The 18843-nt window shown below is 43.8% G+C and overlaps 1 protein-coding gene across 5 annotated transcripts; it reads left to right on the top strand.

The window, feature by feature from the left end:
* Positions 1 to 181: 181 nt before the first annotated feature.
* On the top strand, positions 182 to 17729 carry ZBTB8OS (zinc finger and BTB domain containing 8 opposite strand). Of its 5 annotated transcripts, none has more exons than XM_056123471.1 (7): positions 182 to 222; positions 7322 to 7346; positions 7911 to 8032; positions 8217 to 8299; positions 10703 to 10755; positions 12323 to 12359; positions 16018 to 17729. In XM_056123471.1, exons 3-7 carry the CDS (start codon positions 7960 to 7962, stop codon positions 16102 to 16104), a joined length of 333 nt encoding a protein of 110 aa, XP_055979446.1. In that variant the 5' UTR covers positions 182 to 222; positions 7322 to 7346; positions 7911 to 7959; the 3' UTR covers positions 16105 to 17729. The 5 variants fall into 5 exon arrangements, with proteins under 5 accessions (XP_055979446.1, XP_055979445.1, XP_055979442.1 ...); XM_056123467.1 differs by lacking the exon at positions 182 to 222 and adding an exon at positions 424 to 610; XM_056123468.1 differs by lacking the exon at positions 182 to 222 and adding an exon at positions 652 to 943.
* The last annotated feature ends 1114 nt before the right edge of the window (positions 17730 to 18843 follow it).

The raw sequence follows: 18843 nt of genomic DNA, 5'->3' as shown, positions 1-18843 counted from the left end.
CTCCTCCTCTTCCTCCTCCTCCTCCTCCTCTTCCTCCTCCTTCTCCTCCTCCTCCTCCTCCTCCCTCTCCTCCCTCCTCCACCTCCTCCTCCTCCTCCCTCGCTCTCCTTCCCGGAGCCTCTTGGGGGCAGCCATTTTCTCAAAAGCGGTTCCACACGTGACCCTTTCGCTCAGATGCGATAATATCGAGGCTGCTTTCGCGTTTAATCGTCACATTCGGAGGTGAAGCGGAATGATCCGTTAATTCAAAGGGCTCCTGCGCCTAGGCCCTCCCGGTTTATTCGTTTCTTTAGTCTGTTGGGGAAGTGAGTCTTGAGGACTGTTGGGGAAGTGAGCGCAGAAAATGGGGCCCAGACCTAGGGAGATGCGATCCACGCTCAGGGGCGCAGGGCCCGAGACGGGCGCGCTAGTCCTTTAAAGGGGGCGGCCAACCCGGGCCCGCAGGAGGAAGTCGTAAGTCAGGGCGGAAGTAGGGCTGCGGGAGGGCGGAAGTGGAGTGTTCCTCCTGCAATCATGGCGCAGGAAGTGGGAGACGATCGAGATTATAATTTGAATGAAAAGCAAAAGGCGATTAAGGCCAAATATCCTCCCGTCAATCGGAAGTATGAATGTGAGTAGGGAGCTCGCTTTTCTCCCCTCTTTATCGGGGGGTTTTCGTCCTCGGTTTTCCACTTTGCCGGGTGAGGTCTCCAGGCATCATCCCATCCCATTACAGTCTAGGGTGCTTGTTCGAGGGCTGCTTAAAAAAAAAAAACAAAAAACGAAATAAGCCTGCTTTGACAGTCCGGAAACTTGGACTCACGGATTGATGGCCTTGAACTTAACCACGTGTGCCCGATCACGATTATCTTGTGGAAATGTTACTAGTTTGTTCTGACGATGATCCAGTTTGCAAGAGTTTGTGGGGTTCTCAGTCCGTATCTCGAAAATTGGGGTGGCGAAGGTAGGTTAGAGGACTCAGAAAGGGAAGGACTAGGAAGGGAAGTAGGAAGGGAACACCAAATCTTCTTGGTGTTTACCTAGATTGTGTTATTGGTAAAAAGGCCTGGACCTGCCATTTATTTCCTCAGTGACTTCAAACTGACCCTGTGAGCTCTTTGCGTCGCAGTTTCTTACCTGAGCAATAAACGAGCTAATGAATGTGAAAGTACCATACAGACTCAACAGTTCTGTAAACGTTAAACTATCATATTTATTGGTGGCTGTGCTCTAGGAGCAGAAATAACTCTCTCTGCTCAAATTGGTCCTCTGTAAAGTACAGGTATTTGCATAACATACCAAGCTGTGTAACTTTCAGAGCCATGCACATCTCCCTAGCTTATTTTTAACTATAAGAGTTTTTTACTTTTTGTTTTGCTTGGGGCACATAACCCCAGGGTTGAGAGTAGTTACTCTAGGCATGGCGCTGGGGGACCAGGTGGTGTTGGGGACCAAATTTGGGGCTTGCAAGCAAAGCCTGCGCCCCAGCCTTTTGAACCACCTCCCCAAGTCCATAAAGACTGTTAAGGAAAAAAAAAAAGAAATTCAGGGCCAGAGAGATAGTTCATAGGGTAAGGCACTTGAATTGCACTCAGCCCACCAGAATTGGGTCTCCAGCATCCCATGTGGTGCCCCAAGGCAGGAGTGACTTCTGAACACCATGGGGTGTGGCCCCCAAACAAAAAACAAAATTAATAGAAGGAGGGTGTGTCTCATTGGTAGAGCTCTTGCCTTCCTGTGTGGACCTGGGCTGGATTCCCTGCAGCTGGGGGCAGCTCTGAGTGACCCACAAACAAACAAAAAGTAATAGGAAACATGTAATTCAGAATTCAGTATTTACGAGAGGTGTGCTCGTCTTTGAGCTCTGATTTTCCACACAGGTAGTTTTCTGGTGAAGGCCCAGCCCTCCGTGTTATTTTAATGTGTATATGCAAAATTGTTCTCAAATTTAACTTATTTAATCAACTACATTTGATGGACATTAGGATAGTTCTGCTCTTATTCTAATAAGTGTTATTCTAACAAGCCAGTTGTGTTTGTACTGTATATCCCTTGATTTTCATATCTGTAGCAACATTTTACAAGATAAATTACAGGCCTGAGCAATTGTACAACAGGTAGGGTGCTTGCCTTGCACGCAGCCAATCCAGGTTCAATCACCAGCACTCCATATGTTCCTCTGAGCACCTGCCAAGAGTGATCCCTGAGTGCAAAACCAGGAGTAAGCCTTGAGCACTTTGGGGGGTTGTCGCCACCCCCCCCCCAAAAAAATCAACTGCTTTGTCAGAGACTACTTTGAAATTTTTTGTCAGGTGTTAGAGACAGAGTACAGCACTTGGCAGACGCAGTTTCATCTCAGGCATCCCATATGAAGAAAATTCTTGCCAAATTGCTTTTGTTAGAGGTTCAAACTTAAACTCACACCAGCCTTGTATAATTGTGTCTCTTAGTTCACAATTATACACCACTTGAAAGATCAAAAACTATAGTAATTGTACTTTTCTTATTTATAAGTGAGGTTGAACATATTTTAGAATAGTTGGAGGTATTTGTATTTCTCCTTCTGGGATGTGTGTGTATGTATGATATACATGTACCCATATGTGCATATATACATATACACACATTTCCTCTTTTGGGATATATGTGTATGTATGCATATGTGTGTGTATATATATATATATATTTTTTGAACAAGATTATTGGGAGAGCGCAACAGACTGAGTATATACAGAGTATATACTGTTGCTTTGTATGCAAGAGACCTTGGGTTTGTCCCTGACACTGCATGTCCCCTCCTAGCACCACTAGAAGTGACTCAAGCAGAGCGGTGTGGCACCCCAAACAAAAATGCATTAAACAAGTGATAGTTGTTTTATTTAAAAGTACATTGATGGGGCTGGAGTAATAGCACAGCGAGTAGGGCATTTGCCTTGCATGCAGCCGACCCGGGTTTAATTCCTAGCATCCCATATGGTCCCCTGAGCACCACCAGGGCTAATTCCTGAGTGCAGAGCCAGGAGTAACCCCTGTGCATCGCCGGGTGTGACCCAAAAAGCAAAAAAATAAAAGTACATTTATGACTTCAACCTCACTACGAGGGGAATAATCTGCACTGCTCTGAGTTTGTTGAAAATGATGCCAAATGATAGACTCTACGACCACATAGGAGGGTTCTTGTGATTCTTAGGGTCTTGATAGCATACAAATCGGTCTTTCACTGTGAGATATTTTTTCCTTTGCTTCTCTGATTAAGTCAGCGCACACTTTCTCCGGAGATTTCACTTGGGACCTAGTTAGAATATGATTTTTTAAGAATTGCAACCTCTTTGGTATCTTTATTTACTTACTTTGAGCCACACCCAGCAGTTGGTGGGGGGGAAGAATCATATGGGGTGTCAAGGTTCAAACCAGGGTCAGCCATATGTGAGGCAAGCGCCTTAACCTTTGTACTATGTCTCCATCCCCATCTCTATGGTATCTCTAAAAACCACGGCTGTAGTAGTGGTCTTCTCACCTACCCGCGCCCTGAACAGAGAAGCTACTTTAAGTCAGAAGAGCTATAGGACAGGAGCAGTGCTACAGTCATAGCTGCATATTTAAAAAGTAAATTCCTATTTCTTTTGTTTTGGGGGCACGTCCTGCAGGACCTCTCTGGGCCAGGATTATACTATTATACTATTATAATAGTATAGATTATACTATTATAGATAGTCCCCTGGCAGTGCCTAGGGGACTATGCAGTGTTGAGCATTGAACATTGCCTCCTGTGTTAGTAAAGCTTGTGTTCGAGGTTGAACTCTATTGAGCTCTGTCCCCTGATGGAGTCTGTGAAAGGGAGAGTGAGGGGTGGGTTGTCCTCTGCTACAGCCTCTTAAGAGTCTCAGAAATGATCACAGGGGCTGAGTGATAGTACAGCAGGTAGGGCGTCTGCCTTGCTTGCTGCCTACCTTGGTTCAATCTTTAGCATCCCATATGGTCCCCTGAGTAACACCAGGAGTAATTCCTGAGCTGTGCGGGGTGTGACCCAAAAAGGAAAAAAAAAAAAAAGAACTGAATCACAAAAGCTGTCTGTTCTGCTTGGGAGGCTTAGTTGAAGGTCATGGGAGTTAGGATTCTGACCCCCGCCCAGGGACTGGGTGTTCTGATCATTACATTCTGGAGTCCTGGAGGAAAGAACTTTCTGTGTTAGAAAAGATACATATTCACAGTTAAGCCTTTCACCGTTTAGGCATTGATTGGAACAAAGAAAATTCTCCTTTTGGTGTTTGAACTTCCTCATGCACTGCAGTGGGTTGGGGTACACTAGGAATGTGTCCTCTGGTGCCACATGTCTTACACTTAGGTCACAGCTCTGGTGCAGGGATTTGGGTGAAGTTATATGGTGTAATTTTCATTTGATGTTTTTGAGTTTATGTTTGTATATTTATCAGTAGTTTGTCCTACCAAGAATAAAGCATTGTATTACTCAGTTTTATACTAAGATTCTTGAGGGTGTGTTTTTTTGGGGGGGGGATTAAGTTTTTGTTTTTGTTCTTGTTTTGTTTGGGGACCATACCTGGTGGTGATCAGGGCTTACTCCTGTCTCTGTGCTCAGGGGTCAGTCATAGTGATGCTGGAGATAGCAGTGTGCTAGGCAAGTACTCTACAGGCTTTATTTATTTATTTATTTATTTTTTGGCTTTTTGGGTCATACCCTGCGGTGCTCAGGGATTACTCCTGGCTCTGCACTCAGGAATTACCCCTGGCAGTGCTCAGGGGACCATATGGGATGCTGGGAATCGAACCCGGGTTGGCTGCGTGCAAAGCAAACGCCCTACCCGCTGTGCTATTGCTCCAGCCCCCAGGCTTTATTTTTTTTTGTTGTTGTTCTTGTATTTATTTGGGGGCAAGTGTTTGGCTCACACTGGGTTGTGTTCAGGGCTTATACTTATTCCTCCCTCTGCACTCAGGAATCACTCCTGATGGGGCTGAGATGGGAGTGGTGGGTGTTATGCAATGCTGGGGAGTGAACTTGGATTGGCCTCTTCAATACAAATATCTTACATCTCACCAGCCCCAAGACACTGAGTTTTTAACTCTGTGGAATAAAATTGCTATGAAACAAACTTTTGTCTTTTTTTTCAACATGGGTTGTTGGTTTTTTTGGTTTTGTTTTACTTTTTGTTTTTGCCACACCCAGTGATGTCCAGGGGTTACTCCTGGCTCTGCATTCAGAAATCACTTGTGGCGGTTCTCGGGGACGGGATGCTGGGGATTAAACCCAGGTCAGCAGTGTACAAGGCAAGCGCCTTACCTGCAGTACTATCGCTCTGTCCCTGTTTTGCTTTGTTTTGTTTTGTTTTGAGGGGGACACATACCTCATTGTGTTCAAGTGCTGCTTCTTGCTCTGGACTCAGGAGTGACCCCTTGGTGGTGCTCAGGGAACTATATGTGGTGCTGGTCACCACTGCCACAGCTACATGCAGGGCAAATGCCTTAACCCCTGTACTAGCTCTTTGTTTTGGGATATTAAATACTTGTTGCTATCTTTTAACTTTTTGGCCATCTCTTCTCTCTATTGAGCCCCTTAGTGCAAGGGTGGGAAACCTTTATAAGACCATTCGAGGACTATACATTACAGGCAGATGGGCCGCAAGCAGCCAGTGAAAAGCATGTGTCATCGTGAACAGGTCCAGCCCCATGACTTCCACGGCCTAGTCCAGCTCACATACAGGCCATTCTCCACTCCTGCCTTTGTGCCTAAAACATTAAGTCATTAAGTCCTTAGTGATATATTTATAAATTAGAGATAATTTTGAGTGGCGGTCTTTTTTTCCCCTTTTTGGGTCACACGGCATTTGCAAGGCAAATGCCCTACCTGCTGTGCTATTGCCCCAGTCCCAAGAAATGTACTCTTGTGGTCGGGGACCCACTAATGCCAGTGCCTCCAGGATCACGGTAGGCTTGTGGGGCAGGACTGAACTCATGCTTGCAAGGCAAATTAACTCAGCTACTCAGCCATCTCCCCTAGAACTGAAAGTTATTTTACCTAGTTCAAAAAACCAGAGTTACTTGCTTTGCCTGCAGAGGCCCCGCATTTGATCAGTGGCACACTGTGATCCCCCAGCACCGACCACTAGGAGTGACCATTGAGCACAATGCTAGGACACGCTGCCACCAGGAACACTGCTCCAGAAAATAACCCACAAAGCTACAGTATGAGGCCGGGGATATAGTTCACTGGTAGAATGCTTGCCTTGCATGTATGAGACTCTGAGTTGAAACCCCACCCTGGGAAAGTGGGGAAGGGGAGAATCCTATTTTATCTGCCCCAAATTAAGGAACTTGGGGCCAGAGCCATAGTACAGAAGTTAGGGTATTTTGCCTTGCACAGGTTCAATCCTCAGCACTCCATATGGACCCCCAAACCTACCAGGAGTGATTCCTGAGCATAGAGCTAGGAGTAAGCCCTGAGCACCAGTGAGTGTGCCCCCCCCCCAAAAAAAGTGGGAAACTTTAGATACAAGAAATGAGTCATTTAAAAACTTGATTCACACCAGAGGCTAGAACAATAGTATAGCAGGTAGGGCTTGAATACTGCTGACCCGGGTTCGATCCCTGTCATCATTGTGGTCCCCCTAGGACCACCAGGAGTAACCTGAGCATCGCTGGGCATGACCCAAAAAGTAATGATAATAAAATAAAATAGCTTGATTCTCACATAACACTTAAAATTTCAGCTAGGATTTGACGAGCTGTTCATGAAACTATAAAATAGGGAAAATTAAAATTTTATATTTTTGAGGATGTAATTCCTAGAATTTTCTAATCCATACAGTAGCAGTTTAGAAAAGATTATTGATTGTTGAACGCAGATATCTCATGACAGGAAATGACATTTGTTTATGGAGACAGTGTACTGTGTTTATTAGACACTTTTCGGTCTCCTTGAAGCTCGCTGCCTAAGCTCACTGTCATCATGACTGCATATGGGATTGCATAATTGAATGGGTCAGGGACAATCTGGCAACTGTACAAAGTTTCTGAACATCCAGTAACTAAAAATTATTACAAAATCAGCTGCAGAAGGCATTCTGAGGTGTTCCTGGCAGCTGCACACCCATGTTGCATTTCTAAGAGGCCTGGACTGAGAGCCTTGTTCCTCCTGCTGTAGAGCTTTTGATTCAAATATAAATTTTGGCAAAGCAGTAGAATATATTGTGTAAGGGGTTGGCAAAATAATATGATCTCTTCCATATATTTTTGCTGCTCTTCAGGGAATAATTGTTCTTAATAATGAACTAGTTTGCCTTCTGAGGGGTCAAGTTGAATGACATAGGTGTTTTTTTCTCTCCCTCAGATTTGGATCATACAGCAGATGTCCAGTGAGTACAGCTGGAGTTAATGCTTTTGTAACTGTCCCTCTACAGGAAGGCTGACTTTGGGCCACACTGGCATTGGTGGGGACTGTGCGGTGTTGGGGATGGACCCCAAGGCTCCTGCGTGTGGCACCTGCACTCCAGTGCTTCGAGCCCTCTCCTTGACCCAGGAAGGGCTTGTTTGAACCATGATTTTCCTAGTATTAAATTTTCTTTCTTAATTTTTTTTTCTCTTTGTTTTTGGGCCACATTGGCACTGCTGCAGTGCTCAGGGGTTACTCCTGGCTCTGCACTCAGGAATCACTCCTGGTGGTGTTCTAGGGATCATATGGGATGGCTGGGAATCAAACCCAGGTTGTCTGCATGCAAGACAAGTGCCTTACCCACTGTACTATTTCTCTGGCCCCCCTATTATTAAATTTTCTAATTTGGTTCTCTTCCATCATAAAAATGACCCTCTAATTTGAGTCCTTTAATTTCATCCTGAAATTGGTTTTGGCTTGATTTTGCAGTCAAGTTTTTTTTCTAATGGCTGAGGCGATCACATGGGGCATGGGTGTCTTTCTTTAGGTTACATGCCTGGGGAGACACCCTGGAAGAAGCGTTCGAACAGTGCGCCATGGCCATGTTTGGCTACATGACAGACACCGGCACTGTGGAGCCCCTCCAGGCAGTAGAAGTCGAAACCCAAGGTAACCATTTTACTCACAAGGAAAAAACTGTTATGTCTGGTGTGTTTCTCAATAAGAACGAAAGAGCGTCTTTTTCTTCTTTGACCCAGCAAAGAAATTCATTGTGATTTAATGCTTAAATGAGTGTTCAAAGATGAGTTTTAGACATCATGCTGTTATGCTCTTTTTCCTTCATCCTTTGTAGGAGATGACTTGCAGTCTCTTCTCTTTCACTTTTTGGATGAATGGCTTTATAAGTTCAGTGCTGACGAGTACTTCATACCCCGGGTAAGCAAGCCATTTTCTTTTTTGCAGGGTGGAGGAGGTGGTGGTTGGGCTTTTGAACCATACCCAACTGCACTCAGGAGTCAATCCTGGATGTGATCAGAACCGTATGTGGTGCTGAGGATTCAACCAGGTTGCCAAGAAGCAAGGCGAATGCTTTAACCCCTGTACTAGCTCTCTGGCCCTAAGCAAGGGATTTTGATATTTACTAAACCTTCTTAGTAGCCCTAGAAGCTCTCTGGTAGATAATTTATAAAGGAAAAGCTTTTTAAAAATATATATTCAGGGGCTGGAGCGATGGCACAGCGGGTAGGGCATTTGCCTTGCACATGGCCAACCCGGATTCAATTTCCAGCATCCCATATGGTCCCCTGAGCATTGCCAGGAGTAACTCCTGAGTGCAGAGCCAGGATGTGACCCCTGTGCATTGCCAGGTGTGATCTAAAAAGAAAAAAAAAATTCAAAGAAGCTATTCTTTGTGTCCCAAAGACTTTAGTTTAGCCAAGCTAACTAACAGCTACTAAGAAGATTTAGTAAAAACTAACCTTTTTTTTGGGCCACACTCTGCCAGACTCAGGGCTTTCTCCTGGCTCTGTGCTCAGGGATCAATCCTGGCAGAGCTGGGGGACCCAATGTCATAACCTAGGATAGAATCCAGGTCTCCCGTGTGTGCAAGGTAAGTGCCTTCCAGGTCTTACTAGCTGACGATATCTGGCCCCTTTTTGTTTGACTATTTTTAATTATGGGAGCCACACCGGGTGATTCTGAGGACTGGAGCTTGGGGGAGAGGAGTTCAGTGCCAAGGATCCAAACCCAGAACCTTGCACACGTGCAGCCTGTGTTCTGCCACTTGAGCCACTCCCAGGCCTCTTCATTTGTCTTACAAAACAAGCCACATGATGCAAAATAAAGTCTGTAGTTATGAAAGATGATAATGACTTGCACGTAAATGTGTTCATGCATGCATGTGTGCACGTACACATGCATGCATTTTGTATTTACATCATGGTTATGGGGACCAGAGAGTTAGTACAACAATTAGGAAGTTTATACTTATTACTGACCCTGGTTCAGTCCCATGTATGGCACATGGTCTCCTGACAGGTGATCCCAGAAATAACCCCTGAGTATAGAGCTAGGCACGGCCAGAAGTGCTCCAGACAGTATCTTTCACTCATAAAGAAAAGACTGAAAAAATTAATGGCAATTTAAATCTCTATCTTACAGAGAAATTTTTTTTTTTGCTTTTTGGATCACACCCAGCAATGCTCAGGGGTTACTCCTGACTTTACAATCAGGAATTACTCCTGGTGGTGTTTGGGGGACCATATGGGATGCCGGGGATCAGACCCAGGTCGGCCGCATGCAAGGCAAATGCCCTACCTGCTGTCCTATTTCTCTGGCCCCCAGAGAAATTATTTTGACTTACGGTTTTAGTTTGTACATTTTCCAGGAAAAGCTTCTTTGAATATATATTTTTAAAAAAACTTTTTCTTTATAAACTACCAGAGAGCTTATAGGGCTAGAGCACGTGCTTTGCATGCAGGAAAGAGAGCTTTGCACTCTCTCTCTCTCTCTCTCTCTCTCTCTCTCCCCCCTCCCTCTTTCTTCCTCTCCCCCCCTCTCCCCTCTCCCCCCCCCCCCCCCCCCCCGCCCCGTGCCTAAGTTCTGGGCTTACCCCTGGTTTTGTACTCAGAGCTCAGAGCTCATTCCTGGTGGGGCTCCAGATATGGTATCAGGAATCAAAATGGGCTGGTGGTGTGCAAAGCAAGTGCCTTACCCACTGTACTCTTTGGCTCCGACATATAGTTCTTATTCTGTTTTAGCATTTTAATTTCTTCACTTCAGAGAGATTCGTTATTATTTTATTATATTTTTGCTTTTTTGGGTTAGGCTGGAGCGATAGCACAGTGGTAGGGCGTTTGCCTTGCACGCAGCCAACATGGCCGACCCGAGTTTGATTCCTCCGCCCCTCTCGGAGAGCCCGGCAAGCTACCGAGAGTATCTCGCCCGCACGGCAGAGCCTGGCAAGCTCCCCGTGACGTATTTGATATGCCAAACACAGTAACAACAAAGTCTCCAATGGAGGCGTTACTGGGCCTGCTCGAGCAAATCGATGAACAACTGGAGGGCCTTTACCTTTACCTTTTTGGGTCACACCCGGCAATGCACAGGGGTTCCTCCTGGCTTTGCACTCAGGAATTACTCCAGGCGGTGTTCAGGAGACCATATGCGATGCTGGGAATTGAACCTGGGTAGACCACGTACAAGAAAAACACCCTCCCCAATGTACTATTGCTCCAGACCCCATGTTATTATTTCTAGAAAAGGTGAAAACTTAGACATGTTTTGATAGGTGGTCTGTTAATTGTTTTTTTTTAATGAATTTTTTTTTGTCCCCTTTAGGAAGTGAAAGTCCTTAGTATTGATCAAAATAATTTCAAATTACGGTCAGTTGGGTAAGTTTTGAAATTCTTTTAAGTGGCAAGTCATGGGAGTGTTTCAGTTGTGTTCTTTGCCAGATTCTGTGGGCAGGAAGACAGATACATTAGGTTAAAACCAGTTCCAGTAACATATCTCTCTGAAGTGAAGAAATTAAAATTTGCAAGTTAAGGTTTTGGGAACACCTGGGAACTAGGCCTCATGTCAGCATTGGACCAGAAGTTTGTCAGAACAGAGTTGATTCTGATTGTTAGACTTGATTCCCAATTTGTTGACTTTCAGCATACACCCAAACAATAGTGTATCATAGATATAGATACATGACACTATATATAACATACATACACACATATGTATATATGTGTGTGTAGATAGATAGATAGATAGATAGATAGATAGATAGGTGTCCCAGCTACTCCCATAACATCTTTATTGGTTAATGGGAAACACTGATGCTAGTATAGTCTCACTTTGTACTAAAAGAAGTTCCATTTGTTTACAAATTATACTTTCTTTTTGGGTTTGCAAACCCTAACGGTTATTCTGATTGACTTTGGTATTACTCAGATTTTTTCATTCACTTAATGATATCTTAGCTTTTCCTCTCATGTAGGATAACATTGTTTTGTCCTTCCTGGACTTTCTTGTATTGTTTTGTCCTTCTTGGACTTTCTAGTATTCTAATCACACTTATACAGCTTATTCGTGGAGGTAGGGGTATTGGGTCACATCTGGAAATACTCAGTAATTACTCTTGGCTCTGGCATGTGCTCAAATGTCACTCCTGGCAGTGCTCAGGGGACTATATGTTGATGCTGGGGATCAAACCAGGGTTAGCTACATATAAAGCAAGCACCTTAATCCCTGTGCTGTCGTTCTGATCTCTATAATATTATTTTAAAATAATAAGGAGAGGGACTAGAATGATAGAACAGTGAGGAGGGCATTTGCTACCCGAGTTAGATCCTGGCACTCTGTTTGGTCCCCTAAGCCCATCTGGAGTGATCCCTGAGTATGGAGCCAGGAGTAAGCCCTGAGCACTGCCAGGTATGGCCCCCAAACAAAACAACAACAAAAAAAAGATAAGAAAGAGAACCAGAGAGATAGTACAGTGGGTAGAGCGCTTGCCTTGCACATGGCTGACATGGGTTTGATCCCAGCACCCCATATGGTCACATGAGCACTAGAAGGAGTAATTCTTGTGTGCAGAGCCAGGGGTAAACCCTCCAGTGTGGCCCAAAACAAAACATTAAATAAAAAGTTCATGGAGTGTGTGTGTGTGTGTGTGTGTGTGTGTGTGTTTGTGTGTGTGTGTGTATGTGTGTGTTTCTGTCTGTCTCTGTCTGTCTGCCTGGGGAAATAGTTCAGGAAGTAAGATAGTTGTGTTGCATGTGTCTGTGTCAGCCTTGACCTGGTATGAATCCCGGGCACCATGTATGATCCCTTGAGCACTGCCAGGGCTCACTCTTGAGTACAGCACTGCTGGATGTAACCCAGAAACAAAAAATAAAGAAAATATGTGAAGAGAGAACAAATGTTAAGTCTTTGACAAATATTAATCATGTTTTAATTTTCTTTCTCAAGGTGGGGAGAAGAATTTTCATTATCTAAGCATCCTCAGGTATGTTTTAAAATCCAACCATTGAAAACATTTTATATTTCCTTACCATAAAGTTCCTGTATGTGACAAAACCTAACTAATCCTCACAAATTGTTGTAAAATGATCAGTTTTTCTTGGACTACCTGGCCTGTCTGGACATACCATGTTGGGAACTAATTTTATCACCTGCCTGAGTGGATTAGGATTTCATTCTAAGAATACTAGGGTTCTAAGAGTCAGGTTTGTTACAGATTGTCAGTGGGACTTAAAAAGTTCCTTTGCGTTAGGGCTGGAGCAGTAGTATAGCAGGTAAGACATTAGCCTTTCATATGCCCGACCCAGGTTCGATCCCTGGCTTCTCATACGATTCCCTGAACCATGCCAGGAGTGATCCATGAGCACTGCAGGGTATGGCTCCAAAACAAAAAAGTTCCTTTGCTTCCTTAAGCTCTCTGCCATCTCCAGAGGTCTGGGCTCCTGGGCAGTGGCTGCTGTCATTACACCAACACCTAGAGTTCTACCAACTGAGCTATCAAAGGAAACCAAAAATGCTTTCCCTGAAGCGCACACTAGCTTCTGTATTTGACAGGCAAATCTTTTTCTGAAATGGGCAAGATAATGTTTTAAGCTTTGTGAACTGTGAGCAATAGAAGAGAGCCACTCAGCTCTTTTTTTTTTCTTTTTGGGTCACACCTGGTGATGCACAGGGGTTACTCCTGGCTCTGCACTCAGGAATTACTCCTGGTGGTGCTCAGGGGACCATCTGGGATGCTGAGAATCAAACCCCGGGTTATCCGTGTGCGAGGCAAACACCCTACCTGCTGTGCTATCTCTCCAGCCCCTCAGCTCTTTTCTTAACAACACAAAAGCAGTCACCATTCATGCATGTGAATGAATATGTTTATGTTCTACTAATTAGAACCTTACTTATATATGTTTCCAGTTATTTTCATAACATAACGAAATGTTATGAGAGAAATTTTTTTTTATTCCCTTCCCCAAAGCATTTGGAAGTGGAAAGAACTTTTTAGCTTGAGAGATTATACAAAACCAGATTGCAATCCAGATTTGGTTCATGATTTGTTGTTTTCCCCACCTTGTGATTATTTTAGACTGATGAATCTTAAATTGGAAGTGACTGAGAAATCCTAGTTGGTTCCAATAACTGCAGTATTATTTCTTTAGCTCAATATAATGAGGTGAAGTATGGTGAGGGACCTTTGGGAAAAGTATTTAAAAATCTTTGTGTTGGGGGGATGTTTGGGATTTCTTTTAGAAGTCTGTAGTCTAAGTGATGTAAAGTGAGCGTCTCTTAAATGGCGTTGGTAGTTAAAAGTATTCGCCTATAAATTCTGGAATTAGTTGTGCCTGGAAATATAAATACTGGAGTTGTTGTTGAGTAAATACTTATAATCTTAGAACTAGAAAGGATTACACAGGAGGAAGTACAAATAAGGGGACTTGAGCATGCAGCTTTAAGTTTAGAAGAGAAGTTTAGAAGAGAAGGATGTGAAAGGAAGAGAGTGCAGGGGTAAAAGAACCAGGTTTCCCTGGAAGCCAGATATCTAACGTGATAGGTGTTGCTCGTATGATCGGAAAGATTCTGAGGTGGGGGCCAGGGAAATAGCTCTACAGGATGGAGTGCCTGCGAGCAATGCGCGTCTGGGTTCCATCCCTGTCATCACATGTTCCGCTGACCACCCTTCAGCAGCAGCCCCTGAGCACAGCCTGGAGGAGCTTCCTAGCACCTTATGGCGTGGCCCAAAACAAAAAGATGAAAAATGCTACAAATTGGTTATGAATTTGCTAACCAGTGGAGTCACTGTCACTGTCACTATCACTGTCCTCCCGTTGTTCATTGATTTGCTCGAGTGGGCCCAGTAATGTCTCCATTGTGAGACTTTGTTACTGTGTTTGGCGTATCGAATATGTCACCGGTAGCTTGCCAGGCTTTGCCGTGCAGGCGAGATACTCTTGGTAGCTTGCCGGGCTCTCCGAGAGGGGTGGAGGAATCGAACCCGGGTCGGCCGGGTCAGCTGTGTGCAAAGCAAATGCCCTACTGCTGTGTGATCACTCCAGCCCTACCAGAGAAGTAATGTATGTAAATATTTTTGATGACCAAAGAGGAAACAGGAAAGTAGAGGGTGATTCTTTGAAGAATTTGCAGGCAAGGGGACTGGAGATGATAGTACACGGGTTGGGCACTTGCCTTGCATGTGTCTTACCTTGGTTTATAAGGTCCCCTGAGCCCCCCCCCCCCCCCAATGATCTGGAAATGAGCACAGATCCAGGAGTAAGCCCCAGCACCATTGGGTGTGGCCCAGCTCCACTTATCTCCTCCCCCCCAAATAGAACTTGAAGGACAAGATAACAACATCTGGAAAAGGAGAGGTTTTTTTTGACTTGTCTGCCTTGTTTTAGCTAGGACATTCTATAGCACTGCTGTATGCTGTATGGAAATAATAATGGAACTTGGAAATTTTATAGAAGGATTTGAATGGCAGTTGCCTTTCAAATTAAATTTAAAATTAAATTTAAAAATTTAATTTTTTTCTTTTTTTCTTTTTGGGTCACACCCGGCAATGCACAAGGGTTACTCCTGTGCATTGAACCTGGGTCGGCTGCATGCAGGCAAATGCCCTACCCGCTGTGCTATTGCAAATTGGAAATTTTTGATCATGTCAGACAAGAGTAATTGCAGAGCAAAAACCTTAAGTCAGGGGCTGGAGAGATAGCACAGCGGGTAGGGCGTTTGCCTTGCACGCGGCCGATCCGGGTTTGATTCCCAGCATCCCACATGGTCCCTTGAACACCGCCAGGAGTAATTCCTGAGTGCAGAGCCAGGAGTAACCCCTGTGCATTGCTGGGTGTGCACAGAAAAAAAAAAAAAACCCTCAGGTCAGTAAGGAGGGGCACAGGATCGAAGGTTGAAGTAGCATGGGCCACCTTCCATAGAGCAGGGTCCCCTTTGTAGTGGGAGGGAAGAGTACAGACCGTGAGTACAGGTTTATTGGGGTTGCTGATTTGCTGGAGGAAGATGAGTCACTCTTACTGAGTGGTCTCATTTTCTCTCAGTCACAGTTTTAACTGAGGGTGGGAATGAGGGAGGGATTCTGAGGCGGAGTCATGGAATGTTCTCAGATTGAGGAGTGTCATTAGGGGCCACATTGGTATGGTTGATCGGTGCTGAGTTCCCTTTTCAGGCCGCTCCAGCTCGCACAATATGTGGTACCAGAATGTGGAATTTGATTTGGGTTTTGATTTTGAGCGGAGATTATGGCAGAAGGGAACAAAGCTAGGGCAATTGCCATTCAAATCCTTCTATGAAATTGTCAGACTTCCTTTGCTGTGGAGCTAGCAATGTGTTTTGTGGTGTCTCGATTTATGGTACATTCTTTTCTAAAACTGAAACTAGTGAACAATGTCAAGCGAGCCATACCCGGATGGAGATGAGGCTGGGATGAGCATTCATCGCCCAACTCCACTTCATTGCTTTCTTCTGTGCCCGAGCTGCCTCACACTTTCATTCCATCAGCGTATCACAGAATCCTGGTGCTCATTGTTTCATAAGGTTGTTGTTTTTCAAATAACGTGAAAATATTTTCTGCCAGTAGTTCTAAGAGTTATGAGACTGATATCACTGTTCTCCCTCTTCTTTTTCTGTAACCCCTATACTAGGGAACTGAAGTCAAGGCGATAACATACTCAGCAATGCAGGTGTATAATGAAGAAAAACCAGAAGTTTTTGTCATCATTGACATTTAAGATACCAAATAAGAAAACATGAAAGACACTCCAACGAGAAGAGTCTTCCTTTTATAGAAGATACTGTAATATAAATTCTACTGTGTCAGTTGATTGTGGAAATGGACTTTGTTGTTCTCTTTTTTTTTTTTTAAATCTGAAGCGTGAATCTCAGAAGTGAAAATATCAGGGCACAGCATTGGCCTATGTTACTCAAGTGTTCAAACATTTAAAAATTCCTCTCATGGGGCTGGAGCCATAGCACAGCAGGTAGGGCGTTTGCTTTTGCACGCAGCCAACATGGCCGACATAGGTTCGATTCCCAGCATCCCATATGGTCCCCCAGCACCGCCAGGAGTAATTCCTGAGTGCATGAGCCAGGAAGAACCCCTGAGCATCGCCAGGTGTGACCCAAAAAAATTAAAAAAATAAATAAATAAAAATTCCTCTCATGGCAAGTATGGTTCCCCAGGTGTTACCTCTCAGATGCAGCAGCATTCCACCTTTCCAGTGGGAATACAAGCCCCGAAGCCTGCTCCTCAGAGGGATCCCACATATAAGCAGCACTCCAGGAAACCACAAAGTCTTTGCGCTCATTTAAATCCACTTTGAAAGAAAAGAATTTTAAAAAATTTAAATTTTTTAAAGAAAGAATAATTTGAGAAATCCAACATCCAGGATTTTACTTTTCTTCCATATTTTTGATATATATATATATATATATTTTTTTTTACATGGACATTAAAAACAGGTTGTGGTTTCTTTTTAATTATGTGTGTGTATATGTGTGGTGGTGCCGGGTATCAAATCCAGGGCCTTACATATGTAAGCACTGCAAGTGTTTTTCCACTGAACTACATTCCTAGCCCCCAAAGAGCTTGAGTTTAAATTTCTTTCTTTTCTTATTTTTCTTGGGTTAAACCCAGCAATGCACTCAGGAATTACTGCTGGCGGTGCTCGGAGGACCATATGGAATGCCAGGGATCGAACCCGGGTCAGCTGCATGCAAGGCAAACACCCTACCCACTGTACTATCATTTCAGCTTCCATTTTGAGTTTTAAATTGTATAGGATAGAGGGGGGAAATGCCCACCATCCTATATTCCATTTGGTTTTCATAGAAGAAGTAATTGTATTTGAATAATTGAAGACTTTTCTTCTAGAAAAAGCCCTGAGTTTTTCCCTCTCACTTTTGATGCATTGATTTTCCCATAAGAGTTTAGTGTGCATATAAATTGACCTTTCCAGGGCGGGAGAGCCAGGACATGGGTAAAGTGCTTGGTTTACACATGGCAGACCCAGGTTGAATCCCTAACAACCTGAAGTAAACCCTGAGAACAACTGGATGTAGGCCAAATATCCAAAACAAAAATTGTTTCCTTTTCCCTTGCCTTTTGCTGTTCACTGACCAAGAGTTGCACACACTTTTGCCATGCTTGTGGGAGTTTAGGGTCCTACATTGGTCCTGGTGCACCAGAGATCATGAATATGCCATGCTGAGGATCACAAACCAAAGTGCCAGGGGTCAAACATGCTGCAAGGCTGATACTATGCTGAGCATCCCTGACCCGTGATTTTAATAACCTTAACTATCACTACCATAAACATAATACTACTGTAACTGCATTTTCTGAACTATGATAATAAAATTTTTATAAATCAAAAAGTGTTTACCTTAGCTATTCATTCCTACCCAGAAAAGGTTTTTAAATGATCTGAACTTTCAAAGAAAATAGTTTTTTTTAAAAAAAATGAGTGTGTTCGATTTGTAACCACCCACTCCATGTTGACTGAGGTATTCACTCTTATGATTCAGGACTTTTTTGTTTTAAAAAAAGTAAAAACATTTGAAGGCTTTTAGGAAGGGATGGAGGGAGAGAAAGAGAGTAACACACTCAAGAGAGAACTCAGGCTTCTCCAAAGACTGAGAGAGACCCTACACACATCCCAGCATTAGATAGGAAAGCATGAAAGAACATTTCTAGGGGGGAGATGTGGGCACATGTGCTCAGACATGTGAGCACAAAGAGAGTACAGAGACTTGGGCAGGATATGTGCCTGATTCAGGAATTTGTAGGGAGGCTGATAGTATAGCCCTGTGGTGCCTTCTGCACGTGGCTGACTTAGGCTCAATTCCAGGTACTGCGTGTGACCCCCTGAGCACGACCTGGAGTGATCCTTAAAGACAGAGCCAGGAGGGTGGCCCCAAAACAAAAGAATTTATAAGCTTATATTCTAATTTCCAATGAGAAAAGATTGCCTTGTTACGAGTATTCTTTCTGAGCATTACTTATTTCTGGGTTAATGGAAAGTAGAGGAAATAAAGTCTAGGCCGATCAGTGGTTTAGAGACCAGAGACTTTCTGGTTGTTCTATCTCTCACACTATATATGATCCCCAAGTCCCACAAGAAGTGAACCCTAATAGCCGGGTGTGGGGAAAAAAAAAGCCTATGATTTTGAAAGTAGCTCTTAACATACAGAAATAACACTGGGATTAGTACCTCTTTTTTTTTTCAAAGTTTATTTTTATAAAGTTGTTCATAATAATTGATTACATTCCCACCACCACTCAAAACTTCCACACAGGCAGATGCTAGATAATTTTGTATTGCCTATTTTGAATAGTATGAGATGTCTGTAAGGGTCTCACAGTGATTGAACAAAAATGTAAAAAAAAAAAAATAGTATGAGATGTTGCACGGCTGCTTTTGCAGCTGCGCGCTCCTGGAATTTTAAAACTTTAAATAATTGGGGTGTGG

This window comes from Sorex fumeus, unplaced genomic scaffold, assembly GCF_029834395.1.
Source record: "Sorex fumeus unplaced genomic scaffold, SorFum_2.1 ptg000047l, whole genome shotgun sequence".
NCBI lineage: Eukaryota > Metazoa > Chordata > Mammalia > Eulipotyphla > Soricidae > Sorex > Sorex fumeus.
This window is presented reverse-complemented; position numbering and strand designations above follow the sequence as displayed.

Coding starts and splice junctions, on each gene's coding strand:
- ZBTB8OS (XM_056123467.1), top strand. CDS start 514: ATGGCGCAGGAAGTGGGAGACGATCGAGATTATAATTTGAATGAAAAG. Junction 7,347..7,910: donor GATCATACAGCAGATGTCCA/GTGAGTACAGCT, acceptor GTCTTTCTTTAG/GTTACATGCCTGGGGAGACA. Junction 12,360..16,017: donor CATTATCTAAGCATCCTCAG/GTATGTTTTAAA, acceptor CCCCTATACTAG/GGAACTGAAGTCAAGGCGAT.